This window comes from Myxocyprinus asiaticus, chromosome 28 (assembly GCF_019703515.2).
Source record: "Myxocyprinus asiaticus isolate MX2 ecotype Aquarium Trade chromosome 28, UBuf_Myxa_2, whole genome shotgun sequence".
NCBI lineage: Eukaryota > Metazoa > Chordata > Actinopteri > Cypriniformes > Catostomidae > Myxocyprinus > Myxocyprinus asiaticus.
This window is the reverse complement of record NC_059371.1, coordinates 4,987,940-5,011,754: the sequence shown is the minus strand read 5'-3', so window position 1 is coordinate 5,011,754 and position 23,815 is coordinate 4,987,940. Positions and strand designations below refer to the sequence as shown.

The following is a 23,815-nucleotide window of genomic DNA, read 5'->3' as shown; positions in this document are numbered from 1 at the left end:
CACCACTTGCAGCTGCATCCACAGCTGCAAGTTAAGACTTTACTATGCAAAGCAGAAACCATACATCAACACTGTCCAGAAGCGCTGCCAACTTCTCTGGGCTCGGTCTCATCTTAGATGGAAAGTAGAACAGTGGAACCCTGTTTTTTGGTCCGATGAGTCCACATTTCAAATAGTTTTTGAAAAACACAGCCGTTGTGTTCTCCGGGCCAAAGAGGAAAAGGGCCATCCAAGCTGTTATCAGTGTCAGGTCCAAAAGCCAGTGTCTGTATGGGCCAGGGGTGTGTCATTGCCTGTCTTTTTGAGAGGTAACTTTGAGAAACTTCAGCTAGTGCTGCCGTCTCAAGTTAAAAATAACTTTTTCAACTGATAAAAACGCATCTCGAGACACCTGTGTTCTGCTCTATTCATTGTGGTGCATTTTGCTTTTTTTAGTGCGAAAGCGCATCTGTCTGAATGGTTACTGGAAGAAATGCTTTAGCCAATAGTTACATGAATGCTACTCATACTCGAGAAAATAAAACAAATGCTTATCTCAAAGTCACCAGAATTGAACGCTTTGGTGTTGTTGTTTTTTTGCAAAAAATAAAAATAAAAAATCTCACAGGGGAGCATGATTTAAGGTTTATTAGGCAGATTTAGAGGTCTGGAACCTGACCCAGGTCCGATGGGTTCGATGGGTTTCAGGTCCAGTTCGGGTCAGTTTTTCAAGTAGGACTTCGGTTTCGGGTTTGTATGAATGAAAAAATAAACAGGCCTACCAAACTTGTTTCACACACACGAAAGACACACAAATGGACAAGTAAGGAGCTGTTCACACCGAACGTGTTTTTGCGTGAGTCTGTTCTGTTTTCCCATTGTTTAAACACATGCTGGGTGAATGTCTTTGACATTTGCACCGCGTCTCATTTTTTCTTCAGTGTCTCGGACAGGACCGCCACATTTTAATCACCATGTCAAGTTAAAAATAACGTAAAATTTTAAAAAACAAATGTTTTTGGAAACGTGCACTCTCTTTCATTCTTTGCGCTGGGTCTAAATTTTTTTTAGCACTGGTATCACAGAGATTCAACATTCTAAACAAGTTAAGGCTACATAAGGGGACTGTTGCAGTGTTTCATTTTATTCCAGATTGTTCTGCACCAAGTGAAATTTCAGTGCATAAATGGTAAATCAATGCTTTTTCCCCCCTTCTGCTCTAGTGTACTAAGGGGCTGCTGTGCCTTGTTAAAACTGTGTATGTTTACTGTTTCAGTAGTGTTACGAATGTTGCCTATATGCTTACATATAATACAGCCTATTACAACAGTACTTGCTAGGAGAAGAAATTAGATAGCGATTTCGGGTTCTGTTCGGGCTTAAAATCTAATGGTATTGTTTGGGCAGTGTAAGGGTTGGGTTTCTTTTTAAGGCCCATACAGACCTCTACGGCAGATTTCTGTGTGTACCCTCAGATTAAATTCTTCAGGTGCCCATGCTGCCATCCAGCACCGTCTTTTCTAGGGACATCCGGGAATTTTCAGCAGGACAACTTCAAACCACATACTGGCCGAACAAGCAGAGAGTGCAGGTGCTAGATTGGCCTGCCTGCAGTCCTGACCATCTCCAATTGAGAATGTGTGGCACATTATGAAGTGCACAATATGACAATGAAGACCCCGTACAATTGTGCAGCAGACCTGCATAATGAATGAATGGGGGAAATTCCACTTTTTAAACATAACAAACTTGTGCATTATGCCTAAATGCTTAATAAGTGTTATTAGAAGAAATGGTGATGTATCACAGTGGTAAACACTCAAATGTCCCAACTTTTTGAGTGTGTTGTAATCATCTGATTTGAAATTACTATACATTTAAAAAAAACTATGAAATTCACAGGGTAATACATCATATAATGTTTAGCTGTAGTGCTGTAGTAAAATGGTGAATATAATTTACAAATCACTCCTTTTTGTTTTTATTAGCATTTTTCATACTGTCCCAACTTTTTTGGAATTGGGGTTATAGGAATTTCCACTGGACTCAACTGAAGGGACTTTCCTCAAGCACAAGTGTGTGTGTGTGTGTGTGTGTGTGTGTGTGTGTGTGTGTGTGTGTGTGTGTGTGTGTGTGTGTGTGTGTGTTTGTGTGCAACAAAATCAAAACAATGCCCCTGTCTTACACCATGACATTGTTTAGAGTTGCATTCAGTTTCACTAATTTCCTCTTGCGACATTACTGTGTGTGTGTGTGTGTGTGTGTGTGTGTGTGTGTGTGTGTGTGCAACAATATCAAAACATTGCCCCTGTCTTACACCATGACATTGTTTAGAGTTGCATTCAGTTTCACTAATTTCCTCTTGCGACGTTACTGTGTGTGTGTGTGTGTGTGTATGTGTGTGTGTATGTGTGTGTGTGTGTGTGTGTGTGTGTGTGTGTTTTCAAAGCTTTAGCGTTCTATCAGAAATCCCATCTCTACTTCTCTCAGACCGTTTCCAGGTCTATTTCTGTGTGCGTAACCTCTTTAAAGTGACCCAATTGTGTGTGTGTATAGGGACATCAGTTCGTCCTTGGCTCTGTCTCGCTTTCTTAACCCCTTTATTTCACTCAAACTTTCTTCCTCCCATGCTTTTTCTTTTGTTCCAGTAATGTCTATATTATGTGTTGCCTGCAGCACTGGCCCTGATCCACTTACTGCATCCACAAAATGTGAGTGTGACTCTATGTGATGTGAAGGAACATTAGAAACATCAAGATATACTCTCTCTCTCTCTCTCTCTCTCTCTCTCTCTCTCTCTCTCTCTCTCTCACTCTCTCTGATCTCATAGGTGTGGATGCTCAGCCTGAGAGTCAAACTTGATCTGTTTGTGTGTGTGTTTGTGTGTGTCAGATGGTGAGTGAGACTGGCTGAACCTGTGGACATGGAATTAAACATACAAAGGATTTTACTTTCAAGAATACTCTTTGAATCAATTCAGAGGGCAGGAAACAGCAGCAAAGCTGCTTGAAAGGTGAGTTTATTTCCATTATTTATTTATTCACATTGGGAAAGAAGTTTATCAGTAAACAAGGTAAAGTGAAGACTCTGAATGATGATATTCTGATCTTAATGAAAGTAACTAATATCAATTTAACATGCTTTTAACATAAATATACTTAGAGCATTTAGAGAGATGCAGTGGGATCCAAAAGTCTGAGTACCCATTCAAATCTGGGATTCAAAATGTAATATAAACATGAAAGTAAAACAGAAAGTGTAAGGATTTTGAACATTTTGAAACAAAGAAACATTATGACATAAAATGAAGAAGAAATATTTGTATCCCTGCGCTCTATATAGGTCACAAATCAAATAAGCTAATATAACATAAAAAATAAGCCAGTTTATTACCAAATACTTCTGAAATTCTGAATTTCACATATATTTTTGCATTCAACTTCAAATGGTTATGCTGATAATTTTATTGGAAATATGTGGTCAAATATAAAGCATTTTGAGAAATACTTTGTTACATACCAAAGATTGTTGAATTCAAACAGACACACAGAACAAATGATTTTTATGAGCATGGACCTGCATACAACATGTACGCATACACTACATTTAGTGACATTTATGCTTAAAACATGTAAAGACATCTGCCATCAAAAATGCTCTTCTGTTTATTCAAGACGAGTCTTAATATTTGTGGAAGTGTCTTGTTTTAAGGATTCTTAGATATTTGTACTGTCAAACATATGTTCTGCATGTTTCTATGGGTGTATGTGGTGATGTTTTTAGTGTGGAATTGGTTTGTGTGTGTGTGTGTGTGTGTGTGTGTGAACATTTGTATATTACTGTGACAAGATACTAAACAAACTGTCAATTAATGAGTGTGAATGTTTTATGGTGATCAGCTTCATCTTACTGTAGATAAGAAAAAAGTTTCAAATGATTGTGAATAACTCATATCCCCCCCACACTCAAATCCATGTTGCTTTGTATTGGTCAGAGGAAGAGCATTTCCATTTCCTGCTGTCTGCTCACCCAGCATGATAATCTGAGTCCAAACAGCACTTCCTAACACACACACACATTGATGCTGACACTTGCACACACATATGGTGACATGGGCACACACACACACACACACACACACACACACACACACACACACACACACAGACAGACATTCATGCATGCTGAAATCACACATTCATATGTAGGGGTGACTGGGGCTAGTTGTCACTCTTTGTACCTCTGTGAATATTTCTCAGTGTGGGTTTACTTTTGAAAGTCAATTTCTGCATAGCGACAAAAAAAAAAAAAAAGCTTTTGAAAAATGTTCACCACTAATGCCTAGTAAAAAGATACAGTTCACCGAACACAATAGCAGGGCATATTGTCGCACTGTATGGGGCAGGTTGTCACAATGGTACCTGTCTTTATTCCAGTGATGTAGGTTTCGTGTGAACATTGGGGGGTGACGAAGGAATATGTCCACACTATCACAACCACCAAAGACAAAATCTGTGCCTCTCTTTAAAACTACACCTGCATTAAACAGCCTATTATAAACTTTTCAGCAAAAGTACAATTATAAGGGTTTCAAACCGATTCATAAATAAAATATAACAATTGGAAAAGGTTACATTCCAAAATATCAAAACAATGTGTTGGCCAACAAATATTGTAATTGATAAATTGTATGATAAAATGTGATAGCATGTCCCAACATGAATGTATGCCAGTTTGATTTGATTGTGTTTGCTTATTTACCCAAGAGCTATAACAAAAATTCGATGGTGATGAACATTTACTTTGGAGGGCAGAATTTACAAGAAATATTCTAATATAAGAGGATTTTTTAACTAGTTGATCGAAACCAACATACAAAACCACTCATTTGTGCGATTGGACTTTTGACTCCAAATCTCATTGTTACTGAGATTTAGCCATTGTGACAGCTAGCCCCAGTATCCCCTATACAGATACACTATGTATTATTTTTATTATGTTGCTATTGATGTAAAGGAAAGTGTACAGTCAGCAGGTCGTTATTGCTAAACAACAGGGTCATCACAGATCTCGACACAGAAAAGAGGATGTTGACTGGCTGACTTATATATATATATATACACAGTATATAGATTAGTGCAAGATTGTGCCGCGGATGGCTGCTTTGGTATGGATCTCTCTAGCGTTTTTGTTACTTTTGTATGTTTGTCATGTTTTTTGTCACTCTTTCCCGATCAGTTTCACCAGGGATGAACTGATGAATATTCGGCAGAGCATACCTGATAATTTTTTGCTGGTGTTTGATTATTTGGACGTTTTATAAGACATCTTAGTTGGAGGTGCAGCGGTGTTCTGCAAGTGCCCCAAAAGACGCAAAAGAGGGAAGCACGCTGGCGCGCTTGTGAAGCTTTGTCAACACAGCTATAGGACTCCGCTGCCAAGTATTCATCTGGCGAATGTCCGCTCCCTCACCAACAAAACGGATGAACTGCTTCTGCTCACTCAAACAAATAAGGACTTTTCTAACTCCTCTGCTCTGTGTTTCATGGAAACCTGGCTGAATGAATGCTACATCTACCAGGCTTCCAGCTGATTAGAGCGGATCGCGTTGCGGAATCATTGGGGAAAACGAGAAGTGGTGGAACATGCTTTTACATTAACGAAAGTTGGTGCACAGATGTAACAGCACTGAAGAAGATGTTCTGTCCTAATTTAGAAGCGCTCTTCATCAACTGTAAGCCTTTCTACTCACCGCGGGAGTTTGCCTCGTTTATTCTAGTGGGTGTTTACATCCCACCACAAGCATGTGTGAACGCAGTGCTACAACAGTTGGTTGATCACATCACAGACTCTCTTATCATTATTCTGGGAGATTTTAATAAAGCTAACCTCACCCATGAACTGCCAAAACACAAACAACACATCACATGCCCCACCAGAGAAAGAAATATACTGGACAACTGCTACAATACTGTAAAGGATGCATATCGCTCTGTCCCACGTGCGATTTTAGGACTCTCTGATCACTCTCTGGTTCATCTTCTCCGACCTACAAGCAGAAACTAAAATCAGCTAAGCCTGTAGTAAGGACTGTAAAGAGATGGACTAATGAAGCAGAGCTGGAACTACAAGCTTGCTTTGACTGCACTGATTGGAGTGTTTTTTAACCTGCAGCCACAGACCTGGATGAGCTTACAGATACTATGACATTATATATCAGTTTCTGTGAGGATATGTGCATCCATACTAGGACATTTTTATCATTCAATAATGATAAACCATGGTTTACAGGAAAACTCAGACAGCTTTGTCATGCCAAAGAGGATGCTTACAGAAGTGGGGATAAAATATTGTACAACCAGGCCAGAAACACACTGACTAAGGAAATCAGAGTGGCTAAAAGAAGCTACTCTGAAAATCTGAAAAGTCAGTTTTCAGCCAAAGATCCTGCATCTGTGTGGAAAGGCCTGAAAAGCATTACCAAGTATATGACACCTCCCCCTAACTCTCTAGAGAATCAACAAATGGCTGATAAACTAAATGTGTTTTACTGCAGGTTTGAAAAACCCAGTCTCACACCCATCCCCCGAACTGATCTTCAATTCACACACACCAGCACCTCCTGGAACCCCCCTCCTGATACTCTGCACTTCTGCACTTATGGTCTGTGAGGAGGATGTGTGCCGGGTCTTCCGGAAACAAAAGACTAGGAAAGCTTCAGACCCAAATGGTGTCTCACCTGCCTGTCTGAAAGTCTGCGCAGACCAACTGGCCACCATCTTCACATAGATCTTTAATAGATCACTGGAGCAGTGTGAATTTCTCTGCTGCTTCAAACGCTCCACCATCATTCTGGTCCCCAAAAAACCCAAAATCACAGGACATTATGAATACAGGCCTGTCGCTCTCATGTCTGTGGTCATGAAATCATTTGAGAGACTGGTTTTGGCCTACCTGAAGGACATAACTGGACCCCTGCTAGACCCCCTTCAGTTTACTTACCAAGCAAACAGGTCTGTAGATGATGCTGTCAACATGGGACTGCATTATATCCTGCAACACTTTGACAGACCTGGAACTTATGCAAGGATCCTATTTGTGGACTCCAGTTCAGCCATCAATACCATCATGCCTGATCTTCTCTAAACCAAACTGACACAGTTCTCTGTGCCAACTACAGTCTGTCGGTGGATCAATAGCCTTCAGACAGATAGGCAGCAGTTAGTGAGACTGGGGAAAATAACATCCGGGGCCCTCACTATTAGCACTGTGCTCCTCAGGGATGCATTCTCTCTCCACCACTCTTCTCCCTGTACATGAATGACTGCACTGCAAAGGACCCCTCTGTCAAGCTCCTGAAGTTCGCAGACGACACCACGGTCATTCCGGTCACAACAACCTTGAGCAGAACATGCTCAAAACAGTGGATATGATAGTGGACTTCAGGAGAAATCCTCCCGCACTGTGGCAGCAGTGAAGTCATTCAAGTTCCTGGGCTCTACCATCTCTCAGGACCTGATGTGGGACACCAACATAGACTCCATTGTGAAGAAGGCTCAGCAGAGGTTGTACTTCCTTCACCAGCTGAGGAAGTTCAACCTGCCACTGGAGCTGCTGAATCAGTTTTACTTAGCTGTCATTTAGTCTGTACTGTGTACATCTATAACTGTGTGGTTTGGTTCAGCCACCAAATCAGACAGAAGGACACTACAACGGACAGGCAGGACTGCTGAGAGGATTATTGGTGCCCCTGTGCCCATCCTCCAAGACCTGTTCGTCTCCAGATTGAGGAAACATGCAGGTAGAATCACTTTGGACCCCACACACCCTGCCCATTCCCTTTTTGAACTGTTGCCCTCTGGCCAGTGCTACAGAGCACTCAGCGCCAGGACATCCAGGCACAAGGACAGTTTTTACGCTCAGGCTATTTTCCACAACACTCAAACCAGCCCGTCTGGCACCAGCAATCATGCCATGGTCCAAATAACTGAGATCACATTTTTTCCCCATTCGGATGGTTGATGTAACAATTAACTGAACCTCCTGATCTGTATCTGCATGATTTTATGCACTGCACTGCTGCCACACAATTGGCTGATTAGATAATCGTATGGATGATTGTTGGTGTCAGACGGGCTGGTTTGAGTATTTCTGTAATTGCTGATCTCCTGGGATTTTCACACACCACAGTCTCTACAATTTACTCAGAACGATGCCAAAAACAAAAAGCATTCAGTGAATGGCAGTTCTACGGACAGCAATGCCTTGTTGATGAGAGAGGTCAACAGAGAATGGCCAGACTGGTTTGAACTGACAAAGCCTACAGTAACTCAGATAACCACTCTGTTCAATTGTGGTGAGAAGTATAACATCTCAAAATGCTATTCTGAGATGCGGGTTGGCACTGTTTTGGCGGCACGAGGGGGACCTACACAATATTAGGCAGGTGGTTTTAATGTTGTGGATGATCAGTGTATGATTGTGTTTTAGGGATTGGGGGTCACGTCCATGATGGCTTTCATTTATCACAAAACTACCACAAACATTCACACTGACACACACACACTGACCCTACCCTTCAGGTTTGCTGTTGGCACGTCCACCTCTTGGGGTTAACTACACAGCTGGAATAACACACCACGTCCCAAAACACACACACACACACACACACACACACACACATAAACACACACATACACATGCTTATGCTAAAACACACAATTGTGGAAAAAAAGTGCGTGTGTGTGTGTGTGTGTGTGTGTGTGCGCGCATGTGTCTGTGTGTGTCTTAAGAGGAATCATCAGAGTATTTACTCTCTCTCTCTCTCTCTCTCTCTCTCTCTTTGAGAAGTTTGAGAAAGAGTGTGAACGTTCAGGACTGGTTTATCAACGATGTTCCTTTGTTTGGTCCACTGCAGAGGCTGCCACTGACCTGTTGTCATAACAACAGCTGTTTTTCTGGCAACCTACAGACCTCCCACCCCACATGTTGTGTGTATGCATTTGCAAAATTGAAAGAAATGTTCTAAATATGACAAAACCTTGAATTTTTTTTTTTTTTTTTTTTTTTATAAATAAAGAATATAATACTTCTTTTTTATATTCTAAAAATGGATTTGCGTTCCCTGATAACACAAGTACATCACCCAGACATCTATTTGATGTGTGTGTTTACATCTGGAAGACTATGCTGTTTTTTATGTTGTGTGTTCATCTGTAATACATCTATAAGATGTATGTCAATAAGTATGTCCCTGATATCAATAAAACATTCAGCAGATGTCTTTGAGACATTTATGATTTGGATTGTTTGTAAATCCGATCTTTTTAAGATGTTTAGCAGATGTTAATTAGATTGCAATGCTTTCCAAATGAAATGTTCTAAAACAGACATCTTGGAGGTGTACGTATGCTATCTGGTGTTAGTTTGTAGTTGAAACGATACCTTTTTCAAATCTTATGGTACAAGCTAGTATTATGAGTTATATAAGTATTGTGATACTGAACAGTACCACAATACCACTGATGATCCGATGTTTATATTAATAATATTGTATTAAAACTTAATAATAGCAATAATAATGAGTGAAAGTGAAGAACAAAATAGCAATAATACTGAGTGAAAGTGAAGAAAAATATATCTTCATTGCCTTATTTTGTTAATTTGCATACTCGTTAGTTAATTTTGCCTTGTTTTGTTTTTTCCTTTGTTCGATCATACATTAGCTTGTTTGTTCATTGGTTCGTTTGCTTGTTTGTTCATTTCACTTGCTTGTTTGTTAGTTTGTTTGTTCATTAGTTGGTTGGTTTGTTAGTATATTTGTTTGTTTGGTCATTAGCTTGTTTACATAGTTGGTTGGTTGGTTGATTGGTTGGTTGGTCATTAGCTTGTTTCCTTTGTTTGTTTGTTGTTTGTTTGTTTGGTTGGTTAGTTTATTTGTTTATTTGGTCATTATCTTTTTACCATGTTAGTTAGTTAGTTGCTGGTTGGTTGGTATATTTGATTGTTTGGTCAGTAGCTTGTTTCCTTTGTTTGTTTGTTGTTTGTTTGTTTGTTTGTTTGTTTGTTTGTTTGTTTGGTTGGTTGGTTAATTAGTACTTTTGTTTTTTGGTCATTAGATTGTTTACTACAGTATGTTAGTAAGTTGGTTGGTTGGTCGATTGGTTTGTTGGTATATTTGATTGTTTGGTCATTAGCTTGTTTCATTTGTTTGTTTGTTTGTTTGGTTGGTTGGTTAATTAGTACTTTTGCTTATTTGGTCATTAGATTGTTTACTACAGTATGTTAGTAACTTGGTTGGTTGGTTGATTGGTTTGTTGGTATATTTGATTGTTTGGTCAGTAGCTTGTTTCCTTTGTTTGTTTGTTGTTTGTTTGGTTGGTTGGTTAGTATATTTGTTTATTTGGTCATTATCTATTTACCATATTTGTTAGTTAGTTGCTGGTTGGTTGGTATATTTGATTGTTTGGTCATTAGCTTGTTTCCTTTGTTTGTTTGTTGTTTGTTTGTTTGTTTGGTTAATTAGTACTTTTGTTTTTTTGGTCATTAGATTGTTGACTACAGTATGTTAGTAAGTTGGTTGGTTGGTTGATTGGTTTGTTGGTATATTTGATTGTTTGGTCATTAGCTTGTTTCCTTTGTTTGTTTGTTGTTTGTTGTTTTTTTGGTTGGTTGGTTAGTATATTTGTTTATTTGGTCATTATCTATTTACCATATTTGTTAGTTAGTTGCTGGTTGGTTGGTATATTTTATTGTTTGGTCATTAGCTTGTTTCCTTTGTTTGTTTGTTGTTTGTTTGTTTGTTTGTTTGGTTAATTAGTACTTTTGTTTTTTTGGTCATTAGATTGTTTACTACAGTATGTTAGTAAGTTGGTTGGTTGGTTGATTGGTTTGTTGGTATATTTGATTGTTTGGTCATTAGCTTGTTTCCTTTGTTTTTTTGTTTGGTTGGTTGGTTAATTAGTACTTTTGTTTATTTGGTCATTAGCTTGTTTACTACAGTATGTTAGTAAGTTGGTTGGTTGGTTGACTGGTTTGTTGGTATATTTGATTGTTTGGTCATTAGCTTGTTTCCAATGTTTGTTTGTTAGTTGCTTGGTTGGTTAGTTAGTATATTTGTTTGTTTGGTCATTAGCTTGTTTCCTATGTTAGTTAGTTGGTTGATTGATTGGCTAGTTAGCTTGGTGAATTATTCATTCCTTTGTTCATACATTAATTCATCAATTAGTTCATTTGTTGGTTTATTTGTTTGTTTGTCATTTGTTAGGTAGCTTCTTTGTTTCATGGGTGGATGGATGGATGGATGGTTCACATGTTAGTTAGTAAGTTTGCTTGTTCATGAAGAAAAATGTATCATTATTTTCAAATAAAGGATTATAAAATGGATAGTCCTAGAGGGTGATTAGTTATACAGCATTGCAGCTGTGCTAAAATAGAAACAGAAATACTTGAAATACTTCACTGTTACAGTGAAAATCATGGTGCAGTACCCAAAGAGAGCATCTACTGACCTAAAATTACATGTCAGGGACTATATCTTTTAATGCAAGAATGGCATTTAATGAATTTGCTTACTGTAATAAAATGACGTTTTTAATTAAAATGTAAAATTTTATGTAGTAACTATTTTAGAAAAGTTCTAAGGTAATAAAAGCTATGCTATATACATCGCTTCGCTCTGCATTTTTGCCTAACAAACACCTTTATTCATGACTATATTCACAATATTCACAATACTTTATCTACAATATGTTTGAATTATAATGTGACATTGCTTCTGTTTTGAGGTTTGTGTTCCATGATACTGCAACAGTAATTGTCATTATAATTAGCTTTATATATTAACAATACAAGTCTATGGAATGTCCTGATTTAGATAGCTAAACGTGTGTAAAGCTTCACATGTACAGTATGGATATCAGGGTAATTGGGTGTGTGTAAGTGTTTGAGTGTGTGTTGTGTGAAATATCACCCTCTACCAGTTAAACTGGGTGATTTTTTGACCGAGTGTTTAGGGATTAGACCAAACTTTCAAATTGTGACTAGGGCTGGATTTGTGTGTATGTACGTGTGTGTGACTTTAATCCATCAAATTTTATTGACAATTTCAGGAGTGTGTGTGTGTGTGTGTGTGTGTGTACATGTTTATACTACATTATGGGGACCAAATGTCCCCACAAGGATAGTAAAACCAGAGATCACTTAAATTGTGGGGCACAACCAGCCAGCGGTCCCAACAAGGAAAATGGCTTATTAAACATACTAAACTATGTTTTTTTGAAAATGTAAAAATGCAAAAGTTTTCTGTGAGGGTTAGGTTTAGGGATAGGGGTAGGGTTAGGGGATAGAAATTATCGTTAGATCTGTATAAAATCCATAAAATGCATGGAAGTCTATGGAGAATACCCACAATGATATAAAAACAAGTCTGTGTGTGTGTGTGTGTGTGTGTGTGTGTGTGTGTGTGTGTGTGTGTGTGTGTGTGTGCGCGTGCGTGTGTGTGTGTGCATATTTGTGTGTGTATGTTTGTGACAGGCTACATGCTGGAACTGAGGGGTAGGTTTAATTTGGGTCAGTGGGTATGAATTGCTCTGCCTATAGAGGATTGTATGTGTGTGTGTTAAACCAATGCTTATAACTTCCAAAGTTGCTGATTTTATTGTGTTGTGTGTGTGTTCAGGGTGTGAATGCGTTTGTCTTTATGGTGTCACTTAAATACTGCACTTGTACTAGCATGAACCTCTCTCATATCCTACTGAAGTTGCACTCAGTCTTCCTGTTCAACTCGTGCCAAATCTGAAACAACAACAAAGCTGCTTACTTCACATGTACTTATTACCTAGTGAAAGGCTGAATGTTACTCAATCCTTGGTTAATCGTTCACAGTGTTGCAACTGTAGGATGCATATGAGATGAGTACAGGCAATGATGGGATACCAATTGCTGGGTTTCTATCCAAAATGTTTTGCATTTTTTAAGTGCATTTCTAAAAATTCAAATTAAGAAAATACACATTTTTGTGCATTTCCATCCACTATGTAATGCACATTATCATGAGGGAGCCACTTCATCATGATGGAGCAGCTGAATGACCATTCCCTGCTTTGGGGACGGTTTTATTTGCAATATTGGAGCAAGTATCTCATTTTATTAAATGCATCCACGAGACACCACAGGATAAGTGTAATATCTGATATAATGTGAGCTGAAATAGATGCGATGCCCACACAGTGCCAGTCTCCGCATACCTGGGAACGCCCGCTCTCAAAACTGTTCTGGTGGATTGTGAGGACCAACTTTATCGACCAGCTGTGGGTTAAACACTTCTGAATGACAAGCGCTATGTTCAAAGATCTGTGTGCCAAGGTCGGACCTTTCGGTGGGCTAGTCACATCAAGCTATCGCACACTCATAACACATGCACGAATGGTCAAAACACGTCATAGTTTTGCAAATAAACAATTTTCATCACTTTAATGCACATTTTAACTTATGCAAAACTCTAGAAAATCCACCTCCTTCTAGCGCATAAAATTTTAAGCGAATTTAGAAAGTTTATTTGTATATCAAGCGTTTTCATTCAGGATTTCTTATGTGCAGTTTAAAATGCGCATAAAAATAGTTGGATGGAAACCCACCTTATGTGTGTTTATTTGTTGTTCTTAGACTTATTCCTTCCTTTAATCACTCACACATTAGTTAGTTATTTATTTGGTTTGTTCATGCCCTAATTTGGCAATTTGCTCGCTTGTCAATTAGTTTGTTTGTTTGTTGGACGATTCATTGTTTCGTTCATGTCTATGATAGTTTGTTCATTCACTCACTTGCTAGTTAGTTAGTTTGTGCATTGACTTGTTTGTTCCTATGTATCATTCATTCATTTGTTCATTAGTTGTTAGTTAGGCTGTTGGTTTAGAAAGGCATGTGAAAAGATAAAGAAAATGAAAATTGGAAGTAAATGAATATATAGTATAATTGATGAACAACATGAGGAAATTTTCCAGGAAGAAAGAAGTTCTGTGGAAGTCTGAGCTTCTAATTTGTTGCAGAGGGAGAGGGAGGAGTTACAGGGAGGGATATTTGGGAAACACCGAGAGGGAGAGGGAGAAATCCAGGACTACTCAGTCTGTCACTGACAAGGAGACCGAAAGGAACGTTGTAGCACGGCTCAGAGCTTATGTGTGCACCAAACGTGGATTTACTGAATGAGTGTGTGTGTGTGTGTGCAGATATTCTCACTGACACAGACGGAGTCGTCCTGCTGGTCTCTGTTAGAATGTAAAGTGAATTGAAGGATTAGAGGAGTGTGTTGTGTGTGTGTGTGGCACTTGACTGGAATACTAAGTGGATATGTGATCAAATCTGGAATTTGCTGCAATGCCTATGGGTAAGAGAAGAGTCTCGCATGAAACATCACAGTTTTCAGAAGCCTTTAGAAAGGTTTTGTAGTTATTTCACTGTTTTGCATTAGTTATGCATGCATTTGATGTCTTTAGACCTGTTGGTTATGTGTTGTATATGCAGAATTTGTATGAATTTGTGTCTTTATGGCTTCTAGTGTAATAGCAGCTCTTGAAAACTAGTTCAAAACTTCCTGTGCATGTGTGTGTGTGTGTGTGTGTGTGTGTGTGTGCCAACATTCAAACACATCTCTGATTGATGTCAGAGCCAGGATGTTTAAACTGCCTCAGCGCTGCCGCTAGGGCACTCTGTGTTTAACTAGGCATATTGGTATGTCTGTATATATGCGTGTGTGCGTGTATATGTCTGTGTGTTTTGGGATGTTGGGAAAAGAGAGTGTTTATTTGGTTTCCTAAATGCTGGTGAGTGCTTAATCAAAGTATTTGCCAAACAGAAGTTGGTGTCCTATTTACAACCTCAACTGACTACGATGTTTGACAGTGTGTGTGTGTGTGTGTGCGTGTGTGTGTGTTTATTTTTTATTTTTTTAAGGAAAAACTATTTAATGTTTGTGTAAAAGGGTTTGGGTTAGTCTAAAGTCATTTAAAAATCTATAGACGTCTAGAAAGTCTGTGGGATTGTTTAAAATTATCTCCAAAATCTGACCCTAATTCGTATGGTAGTGCTTAGATTAGTCTGAAATCCTTATAATTAATTTTATATAAAAATAATAGAGGTTATTGAAATTTTTATATTTAAATAGCAAGGTAAATGTGCAGCCTAATCTCATAAAAATCCACAAAATTCATATTTTGATATGATGTTACGTGGTTCATTACACTTATCATGGCAGTTCCGATGTGAAATGTCCACTGTGTGGCGATAAAAGTGAGTTAAATGTTCTCCCAAACAGATCGAGTTTTAAATCAACAAAACCTACCTCCCTACCCTAAACCTTAAACCTTAACCTAACAGAGTGTCAAAAAAGCAACTGTGAGATGAAAAACACATTTGCAGAAGCAACTATGTAATTTTTGGGTGCTTCTGTGACACTTTTGCTCACGTATCAAGCATGCTCTTCAGGACTCGTACTCTGGTCCTTTACATCGCAAGTGCAACGCTCTATCAGTTGAGCTATCACGCAATTTGATCACACTTGAACAAGCTTGTAAATGTAGTTGGTTTTGTAATACAAATGTCAAGTCATGCACTATAGTAAAAGTGTTTAGATGTCATAGCATTGTGTGAGGAACAGTGTGAAAAAGTAAGTGTTTATGAACTATTTGTCTGCCATTATACACGATTTCTTTGAAAGGGAATACAATTTCACCAGCAAACTGCTGCAATACATTCAAAGATGCGCAACAATGTTTTTATTTTTTTTATTTTTTTGTTGCAAAAATATATGTATAGCAACGTGGTTCAAGATCAGTGTATTGTATTAAGTAAGTGTATGTTTAGATTATTTTGTTGTTGTGAGGAAACCTCTCTCTTTCTCTCTCTCTCTCTCTCTCTCTCTCTCTCTGTCTCTCCCCAACCCATGACCTAAATTAGTCCCCCATGGTTTGAGGGTTTTGGGGGGATAATAACAGTTTAGAGTCTGCTTTAGACAATACCAGCACCCCCTCAGGACATCTGTCCCTAAAGCAATACACCCCCCGGCACAAAACCCAGCTGGAGAGAGCAAGAAAGACTCAGTTTGAAGCGCGTGTTTGAAAGATGGATAGATGAGTTCAGTAGGAACCTGTCAGAACTGATTTGCAGACAACAATTACTGGTTTCAAGAGTTCAAAATGAGCGAATCCATCAAGATTTAACCATCCTGCCACAGAGCTTCATGTACAAAAAAAAAAAAAAAAAAAAATTCCACTAAGAAATTGGTTTTTTAGATGTTTATATTTTTGTATTAAATTCCTGAACTCTTATTATGTTGGCTTGACAAAGCCAACATACTGTTATTCTACAAACTTGATCTAGGATTTTTCAAAAATCCCTATATCAAGACCAAATTATCAATTGAAACTCCTAGACTGTTCTGAATTTGGTTGCTTTGTCTTTTATAACTAATCAGACTTACGGTTTTCCCATAATGGACAATTGAAAATCCCATAGACTTGCATTGAGGGAATTTTCAAACCAACCAATACTCTGTAATGGAATATTTGTGAACTCCAACTGTCAGAATTAATTTACAAACTAACTGACTAACTAACTAATTAGAACACCATAGCATTACCTAGCAGCTAGTCAGAACACCCTAGCGACCTGCTAGACCACCCTAGAAATTTCTAGCAACCAACCAAAACACCCTTGCAATCAACTAGAAACATAATACATTAATATAAATTTTAAGCTAAAATGTTGATGGTGATAACAAAAAGAGTGCATGGACATCAGCTACCCATGTGCATTTGTGCATGTGCTTGGGTGATAAATGTGTGCTGTGGATAAAAGTCAGCTTTATGTTTCTCTGAACCAATTCTGTCTCAGTGAAATCTAATAGGTGGGCAGCACTGGGTCACAAGCGGACCCTCACCCTAGAATGTGTGTGCTTGTGTGTATTAGTGTGTGCATTCATGCATCATAACTCCCTTTGTCATGTCATAGTCCTTTTATTGCATTTAGTTCTCTAATGGCTCTTCTACCAGCCCGTCTAAACTTGGTTGTTATAGATGTGTAATTCACACATTGTCTTTCAATGTGCACTTTGTTATAGGTGTGTAATAAACCAAAAATATGTTATATTATACAAGAGAGGGAGAAAAGCAAATCTAACATGTTAATAACATTACACCACTGCTGTCTGGAAACAGAAACAGGCAAATAAGAGAATTGTACTTCTAGACAGGGCAAACATAGTTCAGATGTCATACCGGACAGCACCGCTTTGCAGATGACTGCATAAATCACTAGAGAAACTCTGATCTATGATCAGTCATCCATCAAGAGTGTGGTTTTTGTGTGTGGGCCTGTCTTTGTCCTGTATGGAAGAGTTCTTTTGGTTGATAAATTGATATTTAAGTTTTTCCTTGGACTGCAGTCAGAGTCAGCAGACGGTCCAGTCTTTTTTATTTGTTTGATCTGTTATAGAACATATAAGAAAACAGTATGGAAAAAGTATTAAATAACTCATACAGACATCACTATTACTTTTGCTCATACTTGGAGTATTTTACTTTGGTGCTTAATTCGTCCTGCACTGTTTGTACTATAGGCATGAATAATACCTGAAATCATGAAGCTTGTTGAGGAGAAGTGTGTTTATGCTATTCATTTTTGCCTGGCAGGCAATAAATGTCTGAAAAAATGCAATAAACTTGCATTAAAAGAGGGACCCAAATCATGTATACAAACCTGCATTTTATAGAGACTTGGGTGTAGAACACCCTAGCAAACACACAGCAAAGCTCAAAAAACACTCAAAACATCCTTTCCTCCCCATAGTGTTAACCTGGCGACCACTTTCATTGTGGCAGTTATTTTTCCGCTTGTTTTATTGTCTTTTGTTCTATTTTCCACCATATTTGCATTCTAGAATCAATCAGTCAAACGTCTAGAACATTCTAGAATCAGACACTCCGTACTTTCGGTCGGACTGATGACTGAGAATAAGAGTTAATGGGCCAGTTTAATTACAGGAAATGGGCAGCGAGGAAGAGCTTTTTATAGAGATGTGATTACTATGAGTCATTAAGGAGATGTTTGATAGAGAGATAAGAAAGCAAGAACTTTATTTCTCAGGATCTTCAGCAGCGGAGTGAGGGAGAAGTTTGCAGTTGCTTTGGAAAGGTTTTCGGCATGTTATGAATCCGTTACAGGCATTCCAGCTCTGTTGAAGTCGTGGTGGCGTTCCAACATGTTTCAGCGACCAAAATAGAACTTGCGTTCCTTGCCGCGAGTGTGTGTGCAGTCAGTCTCGTGCAGTCAGGCTTGAGAGAATTAATCCCATTGGTTACGGACACGGAGCTCTTCACATCAAAACACACATCGTCATGGAGATATCAAGACCATGAGAGCTTTGTGTGATTGTGTGTATTCTTTTATGTTCTTTTCATCGTTGAGTTTGTTTGTCTTGGAAGCCTCAAGGTAAATGTGATATATCATCAGTTAATTTGCATGTGTTTTAGACTTCATTTATAATGAATATGTGCAAGTTTTGCAGAAAAGTTGGAAATGGAAAGCACTGCAGAGCAGATAAAGGCACATTTATATAATATGTGTACGTAAATCTTTCAGTAACTCATTCATGACAGTAATTTGCACACTGACACACTAATCTGCAGCCACAAACGGTTGTTAGTCATTTTTTTAAAGCCCCGTTAAAGGATTTTTGTTATCTGTACAGAGCAGATGTGTCTTCTGAATGTTATATGAGTTACTGTCAGCTGTTCATGTTGGTACCAAATTCCACAATTCATGTTCGTAACAAAAATCACATATGACGACAGCATTTCATTGGGTTCTGCCACTGCTAAACTGAAAAAAAAATAATAATAATAATAATAAAATAACACTAAAATAACTAAGCTCAAAACTCTCATAATAATTTAATTAACCTTTTAAAATCAATATGAAATAATAATCGGCACTATTTACTTTCTCAATGCACATTCCTGCCCTTGTAAAAAGAAGCACACTTAAGCATACTTTTAAGAAAAGTACTTATTATGAAAATAATATACTATCAAATTACAAACTTCAGTGTGAACTTAATGATTTTTGAACAATTTATTGCAACTTCAATGTATTTAAATGATATTTAGTTAGTGTTTAAATTTGTTAAATGCATCAAGTTCAACTTCTAAGTGCTTTTTTGACCCACTTAAGTTGCACTTAATTAATGCTAAGTATGCTATTGTGAAAAACAAGGTATAATTCACTGGAAATATATTTAAAGTATAAAGTTGGACATACTTTGTTTACAACTTAACACCAGTTTTAATTAAAAATGAAGAGCACACTATATTCATTGCAAAATGTATTGACCTTAATTGTAGGCCTAATTATTAGTATCACACTGTGACAAGGAGGAGGGCATGGCTGGGCCGTGAGGATGCACGCCTGGCACCGAGTTGCCCCAATCAGCGGGAGAGAGAGATAAGGAGGACCAGGGACATCAGAGAGAGAGATAGAGAGACACACAAAGCTGTCTCTGTGTGTGTGTCTTTATGTTGAACATGTCTGCTGAAAAGCAAGCTTTTTTTACAAGCTGAAAAGTGTTCATTAAATGTCTGACATGCATTGTTCACCCGGTCCCCACTTCCTCCTTTCCACGTTAAGAAAATGATGTGTTTCATTGGTGCCAAAATCTGGATGTGACTAGGAGGAGGGTGTGCATCCTCATGGCCCAGCCACGCCCTCCTCCTCATACCCCAAATGCCCGATTCAGGCCGGGGAACCAACCGGCCTGACATACTCCCTCCCTCACTTCCTGGAGGGGAGGAGTTGCCCCTTCAGCCGTTCTGCCGCTGGCTGGTCTTCCCTGCCTCCTAGGAACCTGAGTAGGATGAGGGGAGGGAGAGGGGAGAGAGAAAAAGAGCGGGAGAGCCCGAGAGAGTGTGTGGGGGGGGGGGAGAAAACACTCTTTAAACTTTTGTTTTAGTGCAGTGGTTGATTGAGAGATGAGGGGAGGACATGCTGTCACATGGTCCTCAGCCAGCTGCACTGCCTCCTGGCAGCGGGCTCCTCCGCCTCCAGGCGGATGGCAGCGGCGAGGACTCCATGACAGTGCATCCTTCCTCCTTCCCGGGTTTCGGCACCAGTGTGGCAGACAAACCTCTTGTTCATCGGAAAGGAGGAAGCAGGAACTGGGTTATCAACCAAAAAGACTTTTAATAAGCAAAACACAGACATATAATTGCTTTTTAGCAGAACACTGACATGCAGACACACACACAAACACAGCTCCGTGTCTCTCTCTCTCTCTCTCTCTCTCTCTCTCTCTGGCGTCCCCGGCTCCTCCTTATCTCTCTCTCCCGCTGATTGGGGCAACTCAGCGCCAGGTGTGCATCCTCACGGCCCGATTACACCCTCCTCCTCGTCACACACACTAACGTTGACATGACAAACAAATATGTTCTTTTTTTAAATCAAAGTCTCTTTCAAGGCAAGTCACTTCACTCTGCGACCATCTTTGGAAAGCTCCCAGGCAGGCTGGGCAGTTGTTTCTATGGATACCAGCCACTGTGCATGCACGTTCCCAATTAGATTGACAGGTGATGACAGTATCTAAAAGGTGATTGGCTTGTTTACCTGTAAGGCAGGACATCCATTGGCTCCAGTTCACTCCAGTTTCTCCCATTAATTTTAATAGAAGTGGCCCATCTCTGCTATATAGTCTCTGGTTAAGTATACTAAATCTATGCTATGAAATAATATCCTGGAAGTGTAGATTCTAAAGTTCTATATGAATACAGCTTCTTTGTTGTCCTCCGTATTGAGACAATGAGTTTTATGTTACTGTTCAAATGACCTCCGGACATGATTATAGTGAATCAAGTCTGATGAGTCTCAGAGTCTGTATTAACCATCAGATCACCAAACACAACATCATCAAGTCATTCAGTGCCATTTTTTCAACTGTGATGCATTACAGGGAAAAAAAGTATATAAAAAAAAACTCATTTCCATTTTTCCAATTATTTATTAATACTTTATATTTGTGTGTGATTTAGAAGGGGCAGACCTCTAGATCTAATGACCTGTAGATAAATGTAACCATTATTGTTATTCTATTCAATGACAGCTGTAACTAATCAATGCTGAAAAGTAACCATGGTATAAGCGGGATAATCCACGGCTAGGTGTGCATTAAATGCTGGCTTTGCATTGGGTGTTACACTCCACTTTGCACTGGGTGGTTTCTTTACCTCCGAGTCATGAATTAAAATTGTCTAAACTAGCCATGGATTGTCCCTTACTCTAAGTACACTAAAACATTTTTTAAAAAGGTATTGATTTAACCCCTTCAATCACCCGGCTCCATTTTGGTATGTTATGCCCACTTTTCATGATAAAATAATTTCCCAAAAAATTGTTCCACTCTACATTGAATGTCAGGTTACGGAAAAAGCCAACAGCATTAAACTGTATATTGACTTTAGTATTCTCATGAAGTACTAATTTTGGTTCCTGCAGTAGTTTCCTCTAGCAATGGAGCACAGTTAACTGCCCAGCCTCAAAGAAGGAACACACACACCAAGAGTTCACATTCTCTGCGGGTGGACATGTGTGTTGTAACATTAGTTACCGTTTGATCCTTTGTACACTTCACACTAGGTCACTACGTAAATTAAAACAATTGCACACTTTTGTGATCAAACACGTTTGATCATTCATGTCCAATAAGGACATGAGAGGTTTCTGAGAGGTTATGCAAGACCATGAGCCATTCACACCCACGTTTAAGTGTTTGGCATATTTATGAGTGTATGCTTAGGAATGATTATGTATCCTCACTGTACAGTATGTGTGGTAAGGACTGCTTATTATGCATAATGAATGGGCGGAAGTTTACACACAGTGTACAGTTATATGACTGACAGACCGCAGACTGCAGCTCACACACACCGCAGACAATTTCAGTGTTCACTTATCTCGGTGCAGTTATGCATTACCGTTGGGATTACATGTTTGTATGGCTGTTATAATAAGTGGTGTTGCTAAGGCAATCATGACTTTTACTATTACTTTTTGTATTTAAATTACTGCTCATAATTTGTAAGTATACCCCTTTAGAAACTAAACTAAATTAAACTTTACTGCATAACATTAAATAAATAAATATATCCCACACCATTTATGCTTCAGACATGAATGAGAACGGGAATGGTATTCATTACTTCCACACTGAAATTTCATGAGATACAGCTGGCTGTCAAACACATATTGAGCTACACATATCACATCAGCTACACGTATGAATTTTCTTTCTTTTTTGAGTCTAAATAGACATACCACGTACAAAATTTCAGTAGTACACCCAAATGTCAATAGCCATATAATACTGTTCATGTGTTACACTTGCTATAGTTTACTTCCACGTTCCTTTTTCATCAAATAGCAATGCCAAATATAAATAAATTCAATCACTTAAACAACAGTGCCAAATTGAGGAACTGATAACATGTTTAACATGAATCTGTACATGCATATGGAATACTGATAATTAGCCATTTTTGCACAGAAAATCAACATGATAAAGTAGTCATTTGTATATATATATATGAAATAATCATAAAACATGATTTATGGAAGCGCAAATATAAATTGCGACACTATTGCGTATCTCGTGTCAATAACGACCCTTTAAACTTTTGGTATTACAGCAATTAGATAAAAAAAAATATTACTATTATTTATTTGCATTTGTTTTGTTTGTTTTTTACAATTTCATAATTGTTTTCATTGTTACACTATTCATGAGAAAAAGATTGAGGAATAGTAAAGAGGTGGGGGCTTAACTTCAAAAAAATTATGAAGTAAAGGGGATGGAATGAGGTCCCAGGTTAAGACCTAAGGTGTGAATTTAAATGTTAAGCAAAGCCCTAGCAACCACACAGATCTCATACAAATACAATTATTTACATTTTATTAATTACAAAGCAAAACACAGACTGACAACCTGTCTGTAACACCATGAACACATACCAGAAGAGTGACCCAGTGCTGTTATACTAAATATCAGCATATTGGCCAATCAAATTAGAGGAACGAAACGAACAGTAGTATACATTTCCATTACTGTATATTGTCCACAATCCAATGAAAATCCCATGCCAGTCAACCACTAGTGTGTTGCATAGAGAAAATTTCAGTTTAACCGTTCCACACTGGCCACAGGCACCGTTCAATATATCGCTTACCTCACAGCTGGATCAACTTCAGCACAAAGTGTATTTTAAACATTTATTGACCTCTAGCTATATATACATACACAGATGACTTCAGACTTCAGGTTTAAGACTCAATAAATGTTAAAAGCCTGGCATTCAGAGGACCCCCAGCCTGAACTGCTTCAACTGTCTGAATGTGTAAGTGTGTGTGTGTGTGTGTGTGTGTGTGAGTGTGAGAGAGAGTGTGAGAGAGAGAGAGAGAGAGAGAGAGAGAGAGAGAGAGAGAGAGAAGCCTTTGTCCTTTAGTCTACTCTGAATTATGTCATGTTTGAGTCTTCCACCAGTAGAGCTATGGGTGGGGGTGGGGTGGGGGGAGAGACAGGAGACTTAATCCGCATTTTACACCCCCCACCCCATAGCTCTTACCCCCTTTCTTCATTCACTATCTAGTGTGCATGGTGAGGGTGGATGCCTGTGTGTGTGTGTGTGTGTGTGTGTGTGTGTGTGTGTGTGTATAAGCCAGGATGGAGACCTTAAGACCCACAGAGACCTCGTTTACACCTGGTATTTAGATGCATTTCGGGTGATCCAATGACAAGAGG

At 38.7% G+C, this 23,815-nt stretch overlaps 1 protein-coding gene across 3 annotated transcripts in view; it reads left to right on the top strand.

Annotated features, from left to right (window-relative positions):
• Nucleotides 1-2,671: 2,671 nt before the first annotated feature.
• The window catches only part of LOC127418875 (pleckstrin homology domain-containing family G member 1-like), a 75,008-nt gene continuing 53,864 nt past the window's right edge, over nt 2,672-23,815 (top strand). The window contains exons 1-2 of one of the 3 annotated variants that reach the window (XM_051659736.1): nt 2,672-2,690; nt 2,872-2,992. Coding sequence is in view for 1 of the 3 variants with exons in the window: in XM_051659734.1 (XP_051515694.1) it covers nt 14,356-14,365 (10 nt within the window). In the remaining 2 variants the exon portion in view is untranslated. Of the gene's footprint in view, nt 2,691-2,844; nt 2,993-14,124; nt 14,366-23,815 lie in introns of those variants that run through there. The other 2 variants (XM_051659735.1, XM_051659734.1) reach the window with 2 other exon arrangements.